Source organism: Dermochelys coriacea, chromosome 6 (genome assembly GCF_009764565.3).
Source record: "Dermochelys coriacea isolate rDerCor1 chromosome 6, rDerCor1.pri.v4, whole genome shotgun sequence".
NCBI lineage: Eukaryota > Metazoa > Chordata > Testudines > Dermochelyidae > Dermochelys > Dermochelys coriacea.
In genome coordinates this window covers 79,102,860-79,122,511 of record NC_050073.1, presented here as the reverse complement: position 1 = coordinate 79,122,511, position 19,652 = coordinate 79,102,860, and the positions used below count along the sequence as shown (strand labels likewise).

Here is a 19,652-nt window from a genome sequence, read left to right as displayed (position 1 = left end):
TTTTTGTGTGAGGTCTAAAGTCCCAACAAATCTGGCACTTACCCTCACATGAATTACTCCAAAGCACTTCAAGCAGCTGGAGTGCAGGTCGCTCACAGGCAGGCATACATCTGCCATAGGAGGCACAAGGTTTGAAGCCCAGGGACTGGGGCATGCCCAGGCCCTGGGGTGAAGAGAATCCCTCAATGATAGGGATTATCTGTTCACATTATTTACACTAATGCTAACTACAATATCTATGCCTTGCATAGTGACAGGTTTCAGAGTGTTAGCCGTGTTAGTGTGTATCAGCAAAAACAACAAGGAATCCTTGTGGCATCTTAGATACCAACAAATTTATTTAGGCATAAGCTTTCATGGGCTAGAACCCATTTCATCAGATTCATGGAATGGAAAATACAGGAGCAGGTATAAATACATGAAAAGATGCGAGTTCCCTTACCAAGTGTGAGGGTCAGTCTAACAAGACAATTCAATTAACAGCAGGATACCAAAGAAGGAAAAATAATTTTTGAAATGGTAATGAGAGTGGCTCATTTCTGACAGTTGACAAGAAGGTGTGAACAACAGTAGGGGAAAATTAGTATTGGGGAAATTAGGTTTAGGTTTTGCAATGACCCAACCACTCCCAGTCTTTATTCAGGCCTAATCTGATGGCATCGAGTCTGCAAATTAATTCCAGTTCTGCAGTTTCAGGTTGGAGTCTGTTTCTGAAGTTTTGTTGTTGAATTGTTGAAGTGGGTTGTAGCCCACGAAAGCATATGCCCAAATAAATTAGTTAGTCTCCACGGTGCCACAAGGACTCCTCGTTGTTTTTACAATATCTATATACACTAAAACTATACTTAAAAACAAACAATGAATCGGAGTCCAGGGAGACAAAGCCTTGCCAAAGCAAGAAGGGTCGTTCCGGCAACCGCCACAGGAGGTAAGAAGAAACTGAGAGGGTGCGTGGCCAGCGGCGCCCCTTATACCAGTGCAAGAGCCAGCCCCATGAATACTACCAAGGGAAAAATCTCCAGCACATTCCTAATGTGGAATGGACATGAGCAAGCACTCTAAGCGGAATAAATAAATAAATGAAGGAAGCAATTCTCTGTAACAGCTATCTTTAAGTAATGAACAGATTGTCTCTTTTGCTGACCTCAAAATAGAAAACGGCCTTACAGACCCTTGATAAAATGAAGTACTCTGGTTTGCTTCACCTCCACCTCCCCACATACTTTATATAAAGATTCACTAATGACTCATGAAAAACTGACATTCTAATCAATGCTATCTATGTCTTATTTTCTGTGGGTCATTTGTACATGTGCATGAAAAACCAGGTGCAGGCTTCTGGCAGATTGTCATGGCAGCCCTCACTGCTGCAAAGTTTGTGCACCACTGGACTTGGAGTACTGAACATGATACACCTATATGAAATATTTAATACACTCACCTTTTCTGAAAAAAGCACAAATATATGTAAATGAACAAATCTATGTGCAGCGGAGACTTGTCTGTAGTGTTCCATTTTTATACTTCAGTTTGGATAAAAACCAATAAAAAGGCACCTCACATCACTAAAGATGCTCCTGTTTTACTGCTCTAAAGAAAAGTAGCATCTTAGACACAAAGTAGTAAGTTAAGACAGCAAAACTTTCATCTGGGCTGACAATTGCTATACCAAGTTTCAGCACAAGACAATTCAAAACAGGCAAATCAAATTCTGGGAAAATAAAAAAAAGTCAGGGTTTATTATGGAAATGCTGGCAGAGCTTTCATTATAATGATACTTGGTGAGACTAGCATATTTTAGAACTGTATATAGCAGAGTAAGTATGAGGACTAAGTAAAATGTAAAAATGTGTCCGTAGTTTATAACAAAAAGGGAGCTTTATTGTAGTTCTATAAAATCTGACCGAAAAAAATGTGATTTGATTGGAAAAGAAACTCAGTGCTGTGGGGGAGGAATAGTCTGGAGATCTTTTATTAGACCAACTCTGCCTCAATTTTACCATCTGTAAAATGAAGAAAATACATGGACTTTATGTGGCTGAAGTCAAGCTTACAAAACACTTTGAGATCCTCTAATGGAAGATGCTGCAGAGACGCAAACTATTATAATGAGAAGCAGAACTGAACAGAATGCAACATTAAGAAATCAGCACTTGGCAATATATACGTACTTAAGATCAAAAACGGGAAAAAAGTTATATGTTTAAGTATGAAAAATATTAACTTAGTTACTTCTCTCTGACCACCTTACCTCTTTCAGCACTGCCCGACCCGTTCCCTGAATTTTTCTGTCAACCTAGCCACTGCCATGCAGGGAATTGGATTACCTAGGTTGACAGAAAAACCTCTGTGTGACATTGGTAGACTAGGTGCCAGCAGGCCCCTAGGCCTCACTGAACACTCATAAATGCATAGCTGGAAGCCAGTCTGGCTCACCTGTGTGGCAGTATTATCGAAACAGATATTAGAGTTATAACAGTGTGTTTGGCATTTAGACTTTATGGAAGGCTTGTAGGATGCTGTGATGTATCACACCTACCTATAATATCTGTATCACATGTCATAAGGTAATAAAAATGTTTATAAGACTATAAATTCCCTCAGGGGAGAAGCCTTACCAAGTGTGCAACATTAGTTCACTTCAAGGAGGTGTTATCTCCTGTCAATGAGGAAGGACTACTGAATCCAAATGGGCCATTGTGGAACAAAGACTTGGTTGATTGCTCCCCCACACACCCATGAAAAGGCGATATGCAGGCACTCTCATTCCATCAGCTTGGATTCTGAGGTGAGGGGGATAAAAATTCCTGACAAGAACCACCTCCATCTTTTAAGCTGTCTGGACATTGAGGGGCAAACATTCCTAAACATAAGCAAGAGACCCTCATGCTGCTTGGCCTCGGTCAGCCTTAAAGAACATATAGAGCTGTTTATTACAGAAGCTTACATTAGCTTTTTAAATCTAAGACTAACTCATTTGTGTATGCATGTTTCCTGTTTTAACTTTGTAAATAGCTCTCCTATTTATTTGTTAGTTAATAAATCTTTAGTTAGTTTATTACAGGATTGGTTACAGGTGTTGTCTTTGGGTTGAGATCAGAGTACAATTGACCCGGGGTAAGTGTCTGGTCCTTTGGGACTGGTAGTAAACTGAAGATTGGTATGATTTTTGGAGTAAAGTGACCATCTATCACATAGACCAGCTTGCCTGGGTGGCAAGATAGACTGGAATGCCCAATGGGACTATCTGTGACTCCACTAAGTCTTATGGTGTGTTTACACAGCAACTAGATATCTGCAGCTGGCCCATGCCAGCGGACTTGGGCTCACGGGTCTCAGGCTGCAGGGATGTTTTACTGCTGTGTAGATTTCTGGGCTCAGGCTGGAGCTCAGGCTCTAGGACCCTGTAAGGTGGGAGGGTCCTAGAGCTTAGGCTTCAGCCTGAGCCGGCAAGTTTGCACAGCAAGGAAGCAGCCCTACAGCCCGAGCCCCGCAAACCCAAGTTGGTTGGCATGGGCCAGTTGTGGGTTTTTCTTTGCCATGTAGACATACTCTCATAGTGCTTTAGGAGTTCTCACTTGTTATTGGGTGGTGAAATCTAATTATAGAACAAATAGTTTGCGGTTTCTGCCCTGCTTTTTGACAGTCTGCCCTGAGGTTGGCACTCATGGTCATGAGCCATTCCAAACAGCATGATACCCAGCAGCATAGCTGCAACACTGCAGCTGTACCGCTATAGCCCCCATAGCGTAGATATGGCTTTAGCTTGTGCCCTTTGTCTTTTCCTCCAGATTTACGCATTCCTTTATGCCCTACTTGAACTTCTCTTTTAAAATATTATAATTTGTAAGATTTGTTCTCCATGGGTGACTCATTTTTATTTATTTTAACCTTCATTTCTCCTTTCCTGGTCACCTTAATATTCTATGTTTGTTCCAATTTAGATTGTAACATTTTCAGGGCAGGGACTGTATTTTTAATCTGTGAAAGAGACCATTAAGGGGTAGTAGTAGTAGTAAGAATCATGAGATTATATAAATAATTTGCTTTATATGCTGTAGGACCCTACAATACAAAAATGTACTATGCACTCCAGAGAATACATAAGAACGGCCATACTGGGTCAGACCAAAGGTCCACCTAATCCAGCATCACGCTTCTGACAGTGGCCAATGCCAAGTGCCCCACAAGGAATGAACAGAACAGGTAACCATCAAGTGATCCATCCCGTTACCCATTCCCAGCTTCTGGCAAACAGAGGCTAGGGACATGATCCCTTTCCATCCTGGCTAATAGCCATTGATGGACCTATCCTCCATGAACTTATCTAGTTCTTTTTTGAACCCTGTTATAGTCTTGGCCTTCACAACATCCTTTGGCAAAGAGTTCCATGGGTTGACTGTGTGTTGTGTGAAAAAAAACACTTTATTTGTTTTAAACCCTGCTGCCTATTAGTTTCAGTTGGTGACCTGTAGTTTGTGTGTTATGAGGAGTAAATAATACTTCCTTATTTACTTTCTTCTCCACATCTGTCATGATTTTATAGATCTCTATCATATCCCTCCTTAGTTCTCTCTTTTCCAAGCTGAAAAGTCAGTCTTATTAATCTCTCCTCATATGGCAGCCGTTCCAAACCCCTAATAATTTTTGTTGCCCCTTTTCTGAAACTTTTCCAATTCCAATATACCTTTTCTTAAATCTGTACACAGTATTCAAGATGTGGGCATAGCATGGATTTATATAGAGGCAATGTGATATTTTCGATCTTATCTATTCGTTTCTTAATTATTCCTAACATTCTGTTTGCTTTTTTGACTGCCACTGCACACTGAGTGGATGTTTTCAGAGTCCTATACACAATGATTCCAAGATCTCTTTCTTGAGTGGTAACAGTCAATTTAGACCCCATCATTTTATATGTATAGAATGATGAATTGCAGTTTGGCAGTGTTTTGGGAAAGCAGTTCACACCTTTTCATGTCCCTCTTGCCATCAAGTACAATTCATATAATAAAACTGATATTTTCCCACCCTCTTATCTTTAGCATAGTTAGAGGGAGTCTAGCAAGTCAGGCAGTCTTTCTGCTAGACTTCACACACCCATACAACTAGTTTAAAATTCTGTACTTTGTGTGACTCAACTTTAGCAACCTACTAAACATCTGACTATCAGGTATTATCTTTTTCACTTTTTTTTTTTTTTTTAAATAAAAACACCCACATACACCCAAGCAGGCCTTCTTATGTTAAACACAACTAATTGCATCTCTTGCATTTAATATATATTAGAGATGGACCCAAACATCAGAAGTTCAGATCTGAATTTAAACTTCTTTAAAGTAACAGATTTCATTTGGCCCTTCTCCTCTTTTCATAAGAATGCAATGAAAGGCCTTGTAATATGGCTATTAGTAACTTTAATGTTGTACAAGTGTGATGGCACTGAAGAATTTTGAAGGGCCTATTATATATATTACTTGTACTGTTCTGGAAAAGGGGAAGAATGAATTTAACATTTCACTTGATGCTACGACAACACAAAGCATGGGATGCTTTAGTAACTAGAATCTATAATTACTATGGTAAGTTATGACTAACCAAAAATATTGCATGACTACTGTTATGTTAATGGAATGCATTGTAACGGCAATATTTTGATCTCCTCAACAAAACAATGACTGCTATTTTTTTAAAAACAGACTTGAAATAATGTTATAACAGCAGAATGTCAACATGACTAGTAATTTGATATGCAAAGCTCTGTTGCTAACTATACTGGAGTTTGCTTTGCTTTAATTTTTCCCCTACAATAAGAAACCATTGCTATTATAGCTATTACATTTCAGTTATGTTGACATATGGTTATTTCTCAATATTTTTATAAAGCACTGTTGCAGAGTTGGGTACAGGTCACATACGGCGAGAAGGGAAAAAACTGAAAAGCAGCCAGTTAGGTCCCTCGTTCATGAGGGACTATCAAGTGTGGTAGTACAGCCTAGTGGCCAGTGTCAAAGCGGTGCATCCTCCCAGGGCATTGGAGCCCAATGCCCAGAGTCAATAAGCGGCCCTTCCCCCGGGATAGCGTGGCCTACCAGCTGGAGTCAATAGAGCAGCCCACCCCTGGGATTGTGTGGCCTATTGAAAGATCTGTGGGAAGGCTCCTTTCCTCAGGCAGCTCTTTCACCCCTATAATGTTTGCTATGTAGAAAGACTAGAGGACGGCAGTTGTGACTCTTGACTTGCCCTCTTATGAGATGGCACCCTGTAGAATTGGTCAACATAAGTGGCCCGGGGGTTCAAGCAGCTTACTTTGGTGGGGTGTAAGAGAAAGGGGCAGGACCCCAATATTGTCCTTGCCAGAGTTAAGGGTATCCCCTGCTAAATGTTTAATCATCAGAATGTACCCTGAGTGAAGGAGACTGAAAAGGGGAACCCTGTTTAGACGCATCTGATTCTGAGGAGGACTCATTTACTGTGTCAGGAGGGGGAAGGAAAATGGTATTGGTACCAGCGGAAGAGTCAGTAGTGGGAGCCAAAAGGGATCCTGTAATTGTATAGGTACCAGAAGCTGTTGATAAGAAGCTATTGGATGGTGTCGAGTTCATACTGTCCAGAAATGTGTCTATGAACCCTCAAAGCATTTATTAGGGACTGGAGGCCATGACAGTACCAGACAGCAAGACATCATTCAAATTGGTAGCGGAGGGTAAGTAGGCTCCAGCAGATGAGGGAGTAGCAGTGGGGAGTGTCTATTGGTACCCCCTCAGTAACAGTGACTCAGGCTCTTCCAGGAGCTGAAAGGGCACATGGCTTAAAAGACTGGAGAGTACCAGGGACTCTGGGTAGGAAACACTGGGAGTCAGAATATCTAGTGGTACCAGAGACAGTACTCAAGTACAACTGCTCAGTCCTTCATGTGTGATTGCTGCAGGCTACAACAATGATTTAGGCCTAGCTCTGGAGTTCTTGCAGACACAGAATCTGGTGCCAATGTAGGTATCGCTTTAGATAGTTTACCAGATGATTGCTCAGTAAGTGGCATGGTCTTCTTAGCCAGTACTGTGGTCTCAGTACTGGAGAGGACAGGCGCCTCAGCAGCACCCGTAATGAAGCGAGGTCTCCTGAGACCCAGATCAAGGGAGTGACTTTTCCTTTCCCTTATTTCATTCTGGGGAAGGGGCCTTCTCTTCTTTGCTTATCGTAGCAGTAGAGATAATTGGAGCTCTCCAAGGATCTGATGTACAGAGGCCTGACTCGGATCCCATGAGTCTCAGCAAGTACTCCATTAACAGAAGTCTGAGCCTGTCCTACCTGAATTGCTTAGATTTGTTCTTAAAACCTGAGCTGATCTTACATTTGGAGGGGATGGAAAACTCTTTGGGAAGTGAAGTGAATGTCCACCACTGCAGGGGAAAGATCTACGGGCAGGTCTGGCAGATTTTGAAGCTTAGGATCATGGGCATAACCTGTACTTGAGGCAACGATTCAAATATCTGAATTGAGCTTTTAAAAAAAAAGAAAAAAAAAAGGCAGAAACTCTCCTTTTCAAAAGCAGAAATTGTGCTAAATCAAAAGTAAAGAAAGAAAAAATTCTAAGAAAATATAGAAATTTTAGCTAGAGGTGTAGCAAGCCACAGGCTAGCTAGAGGATACCATAATGCTCTGTCTCAAGCTGCAGGCAGTTGATAAAGAACTGGAGTGGTGGTGGGTCCAGCTCTCCCAATATGCCCTCATTCCAGAGTAAGAGCTCTCTGAGGCCCATGAAGGAGAGTGTTTAAACAACTTTAGGGGTGGACCTTTTGAAGTCAGGCTCTGGGGTGGCTGAACTGTGGAGTCCCAGGTGTCAAGAACAGGCTCAAAGAATAGGTCTGCACCTGGGAGTGTGCCTTACAGACACAGAGCTCAAAATAGTGACTAGAAACTGCCCAGACCCAGTTGGCTTGGAAGCACAAGGAATTAGTTCCACTTGCAACATACAGGTGACATTACAGAGGGATAGTGGGTCAGGTTATAACACAGATCACATTGTTCTTGGTTCTGTTACTTACTATGTATGAGATCCTTGGACAACCTATCTTTGTGTCCCTTATTTAAAATGGGTTTAACATTAGTTTCCCTACCTCAAAGGGTTATTGTGAGGCTTGATGTTTGCAAAGAATTTTGGAATGTGAGAGTGTAAGATGCTATACACAGTAAGTGCTAAGTATTAGTAACACAATTTATTTTACAAAAAAAAAAGAATTGTATATCTGTGAACCATAGAGGTTCCAAAAAAATGGGAGAGACACACAAAAGGTGGTTAAGTACCATCAATACTGTTGTCCAGCTTTATCATCACATAATTAATTTGCACCCTAAACCTTTTGATGCCTCACTGGAATTTCTGATGCACTGAACAGATGCTGCAGACCAAGTTTATTTGTATATAAAAAAAAAGAAATAGGAGCTTGTTAAATGTACTTAATGGTGCAAAGCTTACACCGGACTGCATAAGTAGGTTTTGTACTCTGACACTGATAAAGAACATTAAACAGTATTACCTATTTTTAATGGGAAAACCTATGACCTTTTTCTATTTGATGCCATAAACTACATTAGCAGTCTCAGAGCTGGCTGACTTAATTATCTCAGAAACTTTACTTAATATTTTATCTCCTTGTCTGAATGTCTGGGAGCTCCTTAAACTCAATATATTATATTATAAACCTTGATTAAGAGAGTAATTTGGATTGTTTATCTGTAGCTGAAGGGGGAGAAAGAGCTATTTCTTGAGGATCTGCTTTAAAACTACTAAGAGATTAAGTGTGAATATAAACAACTAGAAGAATTTTGATCTCCTACAAAGGATCAAACCTCAGGACTAAAAAATAATCCTGTTGAACAACAGTTAATGGCTGGAACTGACCGGTGACATTAAGAGAATTCAAGTCCTAGAGGGAGAGATTTAAGAACCCCTAAACATCACTATATAAAATTTACAATGTATAATGGAACACTACCATATTTAATAATAATATGGAACGTCTGGTTTCCCTGTAATTTAGGTGCCCCGACCACAGCTCTATCAGCCCTACAGTTAAACCGATCTCAAGACTGACTGGTAAACATGTGAGTAGGAAATTTCATAACCTCTTAAATGTATTAAAATAGCATGTGTCAAGGTGGTTAATTTATTAGTAATTTACTAAAATCTACTGATGCTTCCTGTGATCTACGAGTTTCTTTCTTCCTGGAGAGGAAGTCAACAATTTCTTTTTATGGAGGATTAATGGAACCTAGTCCACACACGCGCACACACAAAAATTCTTGCCAAAAAATAAAAAAAAACACTAGCATTTTAAACCTGCCTCATTCAAAAGCGAAATTCCATTTTCAGGAAAATCAGTAATGCCCCCATAGTCAAGAAACTATGTCTCATTCCTACTGAAGGATCTGCTGAAGTGCAACTGCTTCTTTAGTTGCTAGAAAACCACCAACTCATTATATGCCATTATCAGCACCCTGGAAAAGGAAACTGGCATCTGCTTCCCATTTGGTGATACCAATGATTGAAATAGCAGCAATGGTCTGTCTGCCAAAAATTCTTGGTCTCCCAGAGACTGGTTTGTGAATACAGCAGGTGCCGATTTCAGCAACATCTCTGATGTTTTAGGTTCTGTCGCTTTTGTGATCTTAACCAACACAGCATGCCAGGGAGATGGAGTTGCCTGTCGCAGCCATTGGCACATGATTAATGCAGAAAAATATCCTCCCCCTAAATTATGGCTTATCTGATTGGTGGGATGTTAACCACAAAGACCTATTGTGAAGCCTGTACCAGAAACAGGGGAAATCAACAGCACTAGGATGGGAACAGGCTGAGAATGAAGTGATTTGGAGGAACTTGCTTAGGTCAAGCAGAACTCTTGCAGTCTATTAGCTGTATTTTTTAAATCCCTGAAATAGATGTCAACAGTGAGCAATGTGGGCCACTATGCAAAAGCCTAAACATGTAGCCTTAATGCATTTTTTAGTTCATTAGTACATCACAGTTCCATTCATATTGAGAAGGGAAAATAGGTCTGCCAACAAACAAAAAAGCCACCCCTCTTCTGAATGCCAAAACCAGAAAATGAATACATTAACTAATGATAAATGTCTAATGATTTTCATATATATACACATGAGTATCCTATCTGGGTGGTAGGTGAACAAACAAACATGTGAAGAAAGTAGGTCCTAAAGACATGCATGGTTCCTTGTATTCATATTCAAATATCTACATCTGATTTAGTCAAATCTGAAAACACCACCATTTTAAAAAATAGTATAAAACCCACGAAAAGTATAAAAAGTTATAAACGTTGGAGCTGAATACTTTAAGCATGCGTGGCCCCTACCACAGCCTTGTCTGAGGAGCATACTGAAATGCAACAAGTTTTACATTTCTTCTTTCCTAATGCTTAGGTTCAATTCTCCAACCCTCAATAGGGTTGAAAGCCCACCATAGTTAAGAGGAAGATACCCGTTTTTAAATTTGTCAATAAATAAAATGAATGTATAGGAACCAAAATGAAGGGAATACCCAGAGATTTTAATTCTTAACAGAAATAAAGTTGCAGCTCTGAACATCCATTCAAGAAAATTATGAGCAGTGACACTGAAAACACCGACATCATTAGGACTACTCACAAGCTTAAAGTTAGGCATATGTTTAAGTATCTGACTGAAGCAGGGTCATTCTGAACTCTGCTCCTACCCTGGACTATTGTTCACAAGTGTCCCTTTCCACACTAGTGATATGCTTATTTTATTTATGCACATTCCTTGTGGTTGGTGTATTAATCCTGCAACTTTCAACTGGACATAAAGGAATAGATTTTCTAACAGTTAAGTACAACTCCCACCAAGTTTCAATGGGAGTTAAGTGCCATTTGAGTCTTGGAAATTTCCCCTGAAGTGACTGATATTAAGAAGATAATAAATTACTATAAAGCGTATTTTCCCTTTTGCTCTACCTAAAAGCCAGTGCAAAACACTAAGTCATGGAAAACACACATTTGACACATTTGAATGTGCAACACACATTCAAACATTGCACACAAAGGGCATTTCTTTCAACAAATTGTTCAGCTTTGAGTTCAGCCTTCAATAGGAGGTGCTTTTTTCTATCAAGCAAAAAAACATTTTAGTTAACACCTTACCTGTCTCAACAATTTCTCTATAGCTGACATTACCATGAGTCCTCTCCACACAATTGGTGCACTCTCTTCTACCAAGAAACCCATTGACATACTGAAACAATAAAGCAAAAATTTATCTTTCAAACAGGATACAAAACAAAATTATCTGAAATAAATCTGTAAAGTAGCTTGATTTAAAATAAAACATATGCTCACCATGCAATGCCATAGTTCTTAAGGGGTCTCATTAAGTTTTCTAAAATAGAAACAAAATTATTTGATGTTTTAAAAAACTAAGCAATTACTTTAGATTCATAAATACATACTTCCTCATCTAGTCTTACTGAGGTAGTTTTTCACCCCAAATCAGCAGGAGCTGCGTCAGCTCCTCCAGTATTCTCTTTATCTAGCCACATTTTCAAAGTAGCAATATGCATGATGGTGAGTTCTCGATCCCATCCCTTTCTTAGAAACTTGAGGCCAGGTTTACACTACAAAAACTTTCATCCGTATAACGGCATCGCTCAAAGGTGTGAAAAATTCACACTTATGAGCAACAGTTATACCTACCTAACCCCAGGCGTAGACAGCGCTATATTGACTGGAGAGCTTGTCCCATTGACATAGCTACCACCTCTCACGGACATGGATTAACTCTCCCAACAGCTTGGTAGCATCTTCACTAAAGAACTACAGAAGCACTTTTTAAGTGTAGATCTGCCTTCAATCTCTACTAACTCATGCTTCAGATATATCTCTATTAGAGGGCATCAATACCAACTCAACCATGCCTTCTGCGACATCCTATGCAAAAAGAGAGATCGAGCTTTCTCAAGTGGTTTGCCCAGGATACCACGTGATCAATCATTTATACCTTATGTATTTCCTGTTAGCCTTCTACCAAAACCCATAGGACTTGTTAATCACAAGCTGTATACGGTGAGGACAGCAGGTCTATCTTATAATGAATAGTTAAGGTATGAATATAGCTGATGAATGCAACACCCTGGTGTGACCCAGAGGCCCCTGGCCAAAGATTCCTCCATGTTCTTTGCAATCAACTCATCTCAGATGACAACACCAAACATATCTTACAGAGTATTTATCCACAAGGGTAACATGTAAGGTATCTACAGAAAGCTCATAACTTGTGAAGACTCAATCATTCTGGTATGTGCATACAAGTAATATTTATGGAACAACGTAACTACATTGAAACTATGCTTTACAGACTTGGACGTAAAAGTTAGTCACCGTGGAATAATATGTGATGGCCAATTGGAGCAGGAAGGAGTCATCGCTCCTCCCTGGTTAGTCGGGTATGTAAAGCAAGTCTCTAGTGTCTAGCCTTGCTCCATCCCAAAACTAGCCCTGGTAAACCATCAGAGACAACTGCAAACAATCAAAACTTCTTGGAAGTAAAGAGGAACATTACTACATACAGGATCTCTGTCTATGAAGACACACAAAAGACTGTTTCAGTGTAATACAGAGTGAGGAGAGGAAACACTTTGTGGAAAAGGGGTGTTTTTTAATGAAAGTTTGGATCCTGCTTCAGGTGAAGCCAGACAGTTCTGCAACAGATTAAACTTTGGGAATGAAAACCTACTTTATTAAAATTATTAATAAATGTAGGCCCTAGTTCCCATTTTATGATTTTATTTTATATTGTAATAGTTTCTACCACTCTATTCTTTCTTAAATAAACTCTCTCTTGTTTTATTACAAGTGCTGTGTGTTATACAGGAGCAGTGGTTTAAGGTAAAACTGGGGTACACTGCTTCTTTGGGAGCAGAAAATCTGGGATTTTTGTGAATATTAGCGTCAGGGGAATGCTTCAAAGGTGATTCAGGTACAAGGATGCATCTCTTGTTAACCTGTAAGGCAAAGACAGGGCTGTCATTGCCCAGAGAAGAGTGCCTGAGTGGCTAACAGGCTGGTGGAGTTAGAAAGCTAACACCCAACCAATATGTGCAAGGCTAACTCTCACTAGAGGCAGGGGGTTAACAAAATGACGCATAATCCTGGGTACCCTGAGAACCATCACACCTAGCAAATCTCTTTTGAGAAAGCGTAGCATGTAGCCAAGATGGATAGACTTTTGCCATCACAGGAGTTTGATTTTGTGGAAAAATATTTAAACAAATGACTGGAAAGCATATATATATGCTCCTGATGGCAATCCCTGCTACTACTATCTTGAAAAGACTATTTCACAATGTTAATCTTCCCAGCCTTTGCATTTCAACTTAAAACACCAACAATATCTTTTACAGGGATAATCACGTGTTGTATGTGTGACTACACTAAAAATATTAGAAAGTTTGCAAAGTCAAACACTCAGAAGTCAGGAATACTAGAATTAAGGTTGCCTATGCAATCTAGATTTGGTCCCTTTGTGTGCATGCATTATGATAGAGACTTTAATTACATGATCACATACTATTTGTTCCACAGGATGCTTCATCATTCAGTGCACAGGATGGACCATGCTCAATAAATGAGTAATTATTTCTTTTTATCCTCATCATTCAATGTGTGGCCCCAGAGCTTATTTAACATACTGTCCAAGCCCTGCAAGGAATACAAAATTATTAATCTCTCCATGGGCTTTTCTAGGACTTTCATCATTGTAGCTTGTGAGTGCTTCACAAAACATTAATAAATTTATGTTCACAACATCTGTGAGATGAAGTGGTCTTATTATACCTATTTTACTGACAGGCAGCCGAGACAAAGATTAAGGCCAAAATTGTTAGAAATGTCCACTAATCTGGAGCTCCCAAGTTGACATGCCAAGAGTAGTTTTGAGCACAATTAGCATTTTTAATAACGTTACATGTTTAAAAACAAAACCCCCTCCAGACAACTTCAGCTGCAGTTGTTAGCACTTATGCTAAGTTTGGCTCCAGGCATCTCAAGTGGGCACACTTAAAATAAGGAACACTCAGTTAGTTGCCACTTGTGAAAATTCTGATGTAATTGACTTGCCCAACATCACATACGAACTCTGTGATAACGGCCTGGGTAGAATCCAGTTTTCCAGGGCAGCATCCAATTGCCTTAATCACAAAATCATCCTCTCTCTTTCTGCAATTCCCTATCTCATTCACTATACACTTTCCAACTTCTACAACAAACGAGGCAAGGTCCTACAGACAACAGCTCATCCCCAGCCCATGTCCCTGTGCCCAAGTGTTCACCTCTCCTCCCCCTTTAGCTCCTTACCCCCTTTGCATTTGAGTCAGGTGCCTTGCTCCTTATCTATGCTGTCTGAGCACCAGCAGGGGAAGAATGGAGAGCACAACTCTCCCCGCTCTCAGTGCTGGTGCCTGGAATCACAGCAGCCCTCCAGCTTCCAAGAGGAGCAATTACTGAAGTCCTGATCAGCTTCAGCATGCACCATGTTCATTCATTCATTCTGAGCATATGCAAATTGAGATTTTTCAGAGGTTTACAACTTGGCCAAAGTTGGGCAGATTTTCATGGGAGCAACAAAAAGCAAAACCCCCTATACTGAATTTCAAGTCACTGCTCCAAAGAATGAGGTGTTAAGGCTTTTCAGTGTGTAAAACACAAAAAAAAAAAAAAAAAAAAAAAAACCACTTACCATTGTTAATATGGGCAAAACAATGCATCCTCATTTTTGGATACTGCTAAACCATAAACTGTAAACATAACCTTGTTTTTAAAAATACCTGTCATTTTAGTTGAAACTTTCCCAAAAAATTCAGCCTGAAGCAGACACCTTGCGTGAAAAATTTCAGCCTAAACACTTAAAGTTTGGCAATGCTACAGGCAAGTGAAAACAAGGTCTTATAATGGAAAGTGTTAGACAATCTTGACTAGAGGTGGATCTACCAGCTCCACCTGTGCCACACACACCTGTGTGACTACAAAAATACTCACCATGTACAGTAGGTATTTTATTGACCTACCAATGATTTAGCTCATTAAACATGGCTGGTCTCATTGTTCAGAAGATAGAGAATACCTTGACTAACGTCATGTGGAGTAGTTTTAACTCACTGTGTGATTACATACATGAATACTCCTGTTGACAATGAGTACTTGTGCAAGTAACAGCCTTCCAGTGAGAATAAGGAACTCACAATCTGTTTAGCTAGTTCCAAGAGAGCACCTGATAAAAGCACCTTAGCTGATACAGCAAACACAAGAAAGAAGGACTGGTTTTCCTATAAATAGGTCTAGATACCAAAAAGTTATGGTAATTTTCTATTGGCTATACCAACTGACAAGTTTTTTCCAAATCCATTTGAACAATAAGCAAGCCCTGGTCTTGAAATCAAGTCCATAATCACCTTGCTCCCCTGGCTTCAAAAGGCATTCCATGCAGGCATACGGGTCTGCCTACTCAGGTCCCATGGTGGTATCAGAGCCGTACTTCGATGTGCCTTTACCTCTTGTGCTCTATCGCATGAATTTATGTGGCCCTCATTACTGTAGTATTTGAGCATTTCACAATCTTTAATATATTTATCTTCACAAGGCCCTTGTGAAATAGGGTAGCACTATTATCCCCATGTTATAGATAGGGAACCGAGCACACACACAGAGACTATGCGACTTATCCAAGATCACACAGGAAGTCTGTGGTGAAGTAGACTTGAGCCGTTCTTCTTCCCTCATCCTTTCACTCATAACAAAGTACTTCAAAACAGGGTGATTATAAACAAACATTTGAGAAATGTGGGTCCGTTTTGTTGCTTTACTAAAGTTATTTAATATTTTCCTTTGGTGTGGAGAAAAAATCTGGGTATAAAGTAAAAATAAACTACTGTAAGAAATGCAGCACCAATGGTTACATTTCTCAACGTCTTTTCCCTCAAGTCTCTAAACAATATTTTTAATGCTTAGAACTAGCTAGTTTATACATGAGATCCTGTAGTAACTATAGATTTAACAGTGTATTCATGACTAAAAGTACTATTTCCTCTACCACAACATTTTATTTAAATAAAAATCATGCAGTAACCTCTCTACATGCATTTAAGAAAAATTATAGCAGGCTAGTATTTGTTCAAAGTTTATACTGAAGCTTAGGAATCCACTGCACTGTGAACAAAAGCTTTCTGTAGAGCTCTTCATTAGGTGAGAGTTTATCATAATATAGGTCATAATTTCCCACCTCCTCACATCTCCATGACATCTCATCATCCAAAACACAAAAGACTCTTGCTACAAGACAAACCATGTCATTGACACAATGCCAGTGAAGTAGTGAATGACATATTGCAGCATATATGCTGTATTCTGTAACATAAAAGCAATACTGACTATACGAGTCATCCATTTAGTTAATGTACTATCTGTACATGCAATTTGGGGCAGATTTTAAGCCTTCTCCATTTGTAAAATCTTGACTAATTTTGCATCACATGATTTTTACAATGTGTGATTTGGTACTGCAGTGACTGTAAATTCTTCCCCCACCAATTTAATTAGGATTCCAATTTCTGCAACACTGTATATTAATCACAGTAAACAGCAATTCTCAGATGTTATCTGTCTGAAAGAATGAGAAAAACATAATGGCTGCTTTCCTGGATCCAAAAGAAATTTCCAGTTATGTTCCAAGACTGACAGACAGTCTGTCATGGTTTACCACAGAGGATTTTGGGCCAAGTCAAGGATCTGAAGGCTCCAAACTATATGAAACTAAAACAGAAAGAAAGAAAGAAAGAACTACAAAAGGACTGAAGAAAACAGACATGAGGCTGTGGAAGTTAAAGGGAGATTTGACATCTTGGGACAAACTAAAAGAAAAGAGTTTTGACAAGAGGGAGAGGAGACAGAAAAGAATAGAGTTTTGTAAAGCCATTAAAAGGGAAAAAGAATAAAAGGGGAAATATGACAGGCTTCAACACGATATCTGTTCAAGGCTCTACCCCAAGAAGTACCTGCAAGGCCCAGTTTCAAGCCACAATAGTGCTCGTCTCCTTGGCTTTTATACTTTGTGAGAAAAAAGGAATACCCCAAGGCCAGCGATTCCCAATCTGAAGGGCAGTGCCAAAATCTTCAGGGGAAGTGCACCTGTCTTTCTGGCCTATTACCTGCACATTCTACTTGATGCTAGAGAGTGCGGCTCTCTGAATGTGGCCCACTAGTCTCTATGGCAACATGCACGCAGTCATGCTGGCTAGTAGGGAAAAGATACAATATATAGTGACTGAACAGAACAGAACTGAAAGTGAGAGGAGAACAGAAGATATGGAGCAAATAATAGAAAGCAAAATCATAAACAAAGGAAAACATAAGAACACACACAAAAAGAGAAGGGCAAGAGGAAAAGTGGCAAGGTGGGCTGCAACAAGTGTTCCAGGGCATGGCACAAGAGGCACCAATCAACTGCAGAGGTGATGGGTGCTGCACCCAAAGAGAGGTTAATCATCCAGTTACAAATTTTAAAAATCCAACCATTGCTTTAGTTGCTTATGCCAGAAGGCCAAAATAGTCTATGGGAAGTTAGACTAATTGAGACTTCAGGTTTGATTTCACACTATATTATCAGTGTATATGTAGTACTACCTCAAAAAGGTACTGTAATTGGTATTTTCAGTTCTCTCACTAACAGTCTGGCTTGGACTAGGACTGCAAAAGGAACCTAAACACTGCCATTATATCCTGCATTAATAGTGTTATTTAACCATCAAGATACCCTTGTATATACTCTAACATAATGAAAACAAAACAAACAAACGTAAAATAGCGTTATCCAACGATAACGTTCTCAAAGTGCAGTTCTCTCAGAAGTGACTGTAGAAATAGGGACCTCACTATTCAACAGATCTTCTCCTTGTATTTAGTCATATCGGTGCACTTCAGTGACTAAAATAAGTTTTCACTCCATACTCCTATTAGCCCTGCACAGACAACATAGCTAAGAGCAGCACACTGCTTCATCACCAACAGAATTGTTTTCCCAAGTTCCATTTACAGACCCAGTTACGCTTGTGCATTGCCAAGGAGAGCAATAAAGTGGCACAGTGGCACTGAGAGCAGAATTTGTCCCACAGAATCTCTATTACTCATCAACCTAGGCCTAGACCAATCTACACAAGCGATCCATTTCCTGGACACTACTGTGCTAATAAGCGATGGTCACATAAACACGACCCTATACCAAAAACCTACTGACCCTATACCAAAAACCTAAGGTTATACTTACCTACATGTCTCCAGCTTCCATCCAGGACATAGCACACAATCCATTGTCTACAGCCAAGCTCTAAAGATACAACCGCATTTGCTCCAATCCCTCACACAGACACAAACACCTACAAGATCTCTATCAAGCATTCTTAAATCTACAATACCCACCTGCTGAAGAGGAAAAAAAGATTGACAGAGCCAGAAGAGTACCCTGAAGTCACCTACTACAGGACAGGCCCAACCAAGAAAATAACAGAACGCCACTAGCCATCACCTTCAGCCCCCAACTAAAATCTCTCCAGCGCATCAGCAAAGATCTACAACCTATCCTGAAAAACAATGCCACACTCTCAGATCTTAGGAGACAGCCCCCCAGCCTGAAGCAAATACTCTCCAGCAACCACACAAAAAAAACCACTAACCCAGGAACCTATCCTTGCAATAAAGCCCAGAGTGATCACTTAAGGTGAGCTATTACCAGCAGGGGAGCGGGGGGGGGGGGAGGGGGGGGAGGGGAGAAACCTTTTGTAGTGATAATCAAGGTGGGCCATTTCCAGCAGTTGACAAGAAAGTCTGAGGAACAGTGGGGGGGTGGGAGGGGATAAACATGGGGAAATTGAGAAAGACTCCAATGAGAGACTGCTGAATTGGAATCAATTTGCAAACTGGATACAATTAACTTAGGCTTGAATAGAGACTGGGAGCGGATGGGTCATTACACAAAGTAAAACTATCCCCCCACCATTCCTCAGACGTTCTTGTCAACTGCTGGAAATGGCCCACCTTGATCATCACTACCCCTGCCGGGAATAGCTCACCTTAAGCGAACACTCTAAGTTACAGTGTGTATGGTAACACCCACTGTTTCATGTTCTCTATATATAAATCTCCTCACTCTATTTTCCACTGAATGCATCCAATGAAGTGAGCTGTAGCTCACGAAAGCTTAGGCTCAAATAAATTTGTTAGTCTCTAAGGTGCCACAAGTACTCTTTCTTTTTGTGGATATAGACTAATATGGCGGCTACTCTGAAATCTATTACTCACGAAGCTCAATGAATAGGAAAGAACTCATACAATGCCATTTTTTAGGGAACATAAACATTCTTTTTCATAACTATGAAACTGTTAGCTCTCTACAAACACAAATATTTCTCATTTTAAATCCTGCTTTAAATAGCAATTCTCAGCCATATTGTGCAATGTCATTGCTAAAGCCAATGAAAATTATGAAGCTTTTTTTTTTTTTTTTCTTCAAATTTGCTGCTCCTCTTCAAAAGAAGAATGCGCCTTACAGGGGCTTCTTATGTTTCTTCA

The 19,652-nt window shown here is 39.9% G+C and overlaps 1 protein-coding gene across 1 annotated transcript in view; it reads right to left on the bottom strand.

Moving 5' to 3' along the window:
- NUBPL (nucleotide binding protein like) overlaps positions 1 to 19,652 on the bottom strand; it is a 156,165-nt gene that overhangs the window by 99,497 nt on the left and 37,016 nt on the right. The window contains 2 exon segments of the mRNA XM_043517008.1: positions 11,184 to 11,274; positions 11,379 to 11,418. Coding sequence (XP_043372943.1) covers positions 11,184 to 11,274; positions 11,379 to 11,418 — 131 coding nt within the window.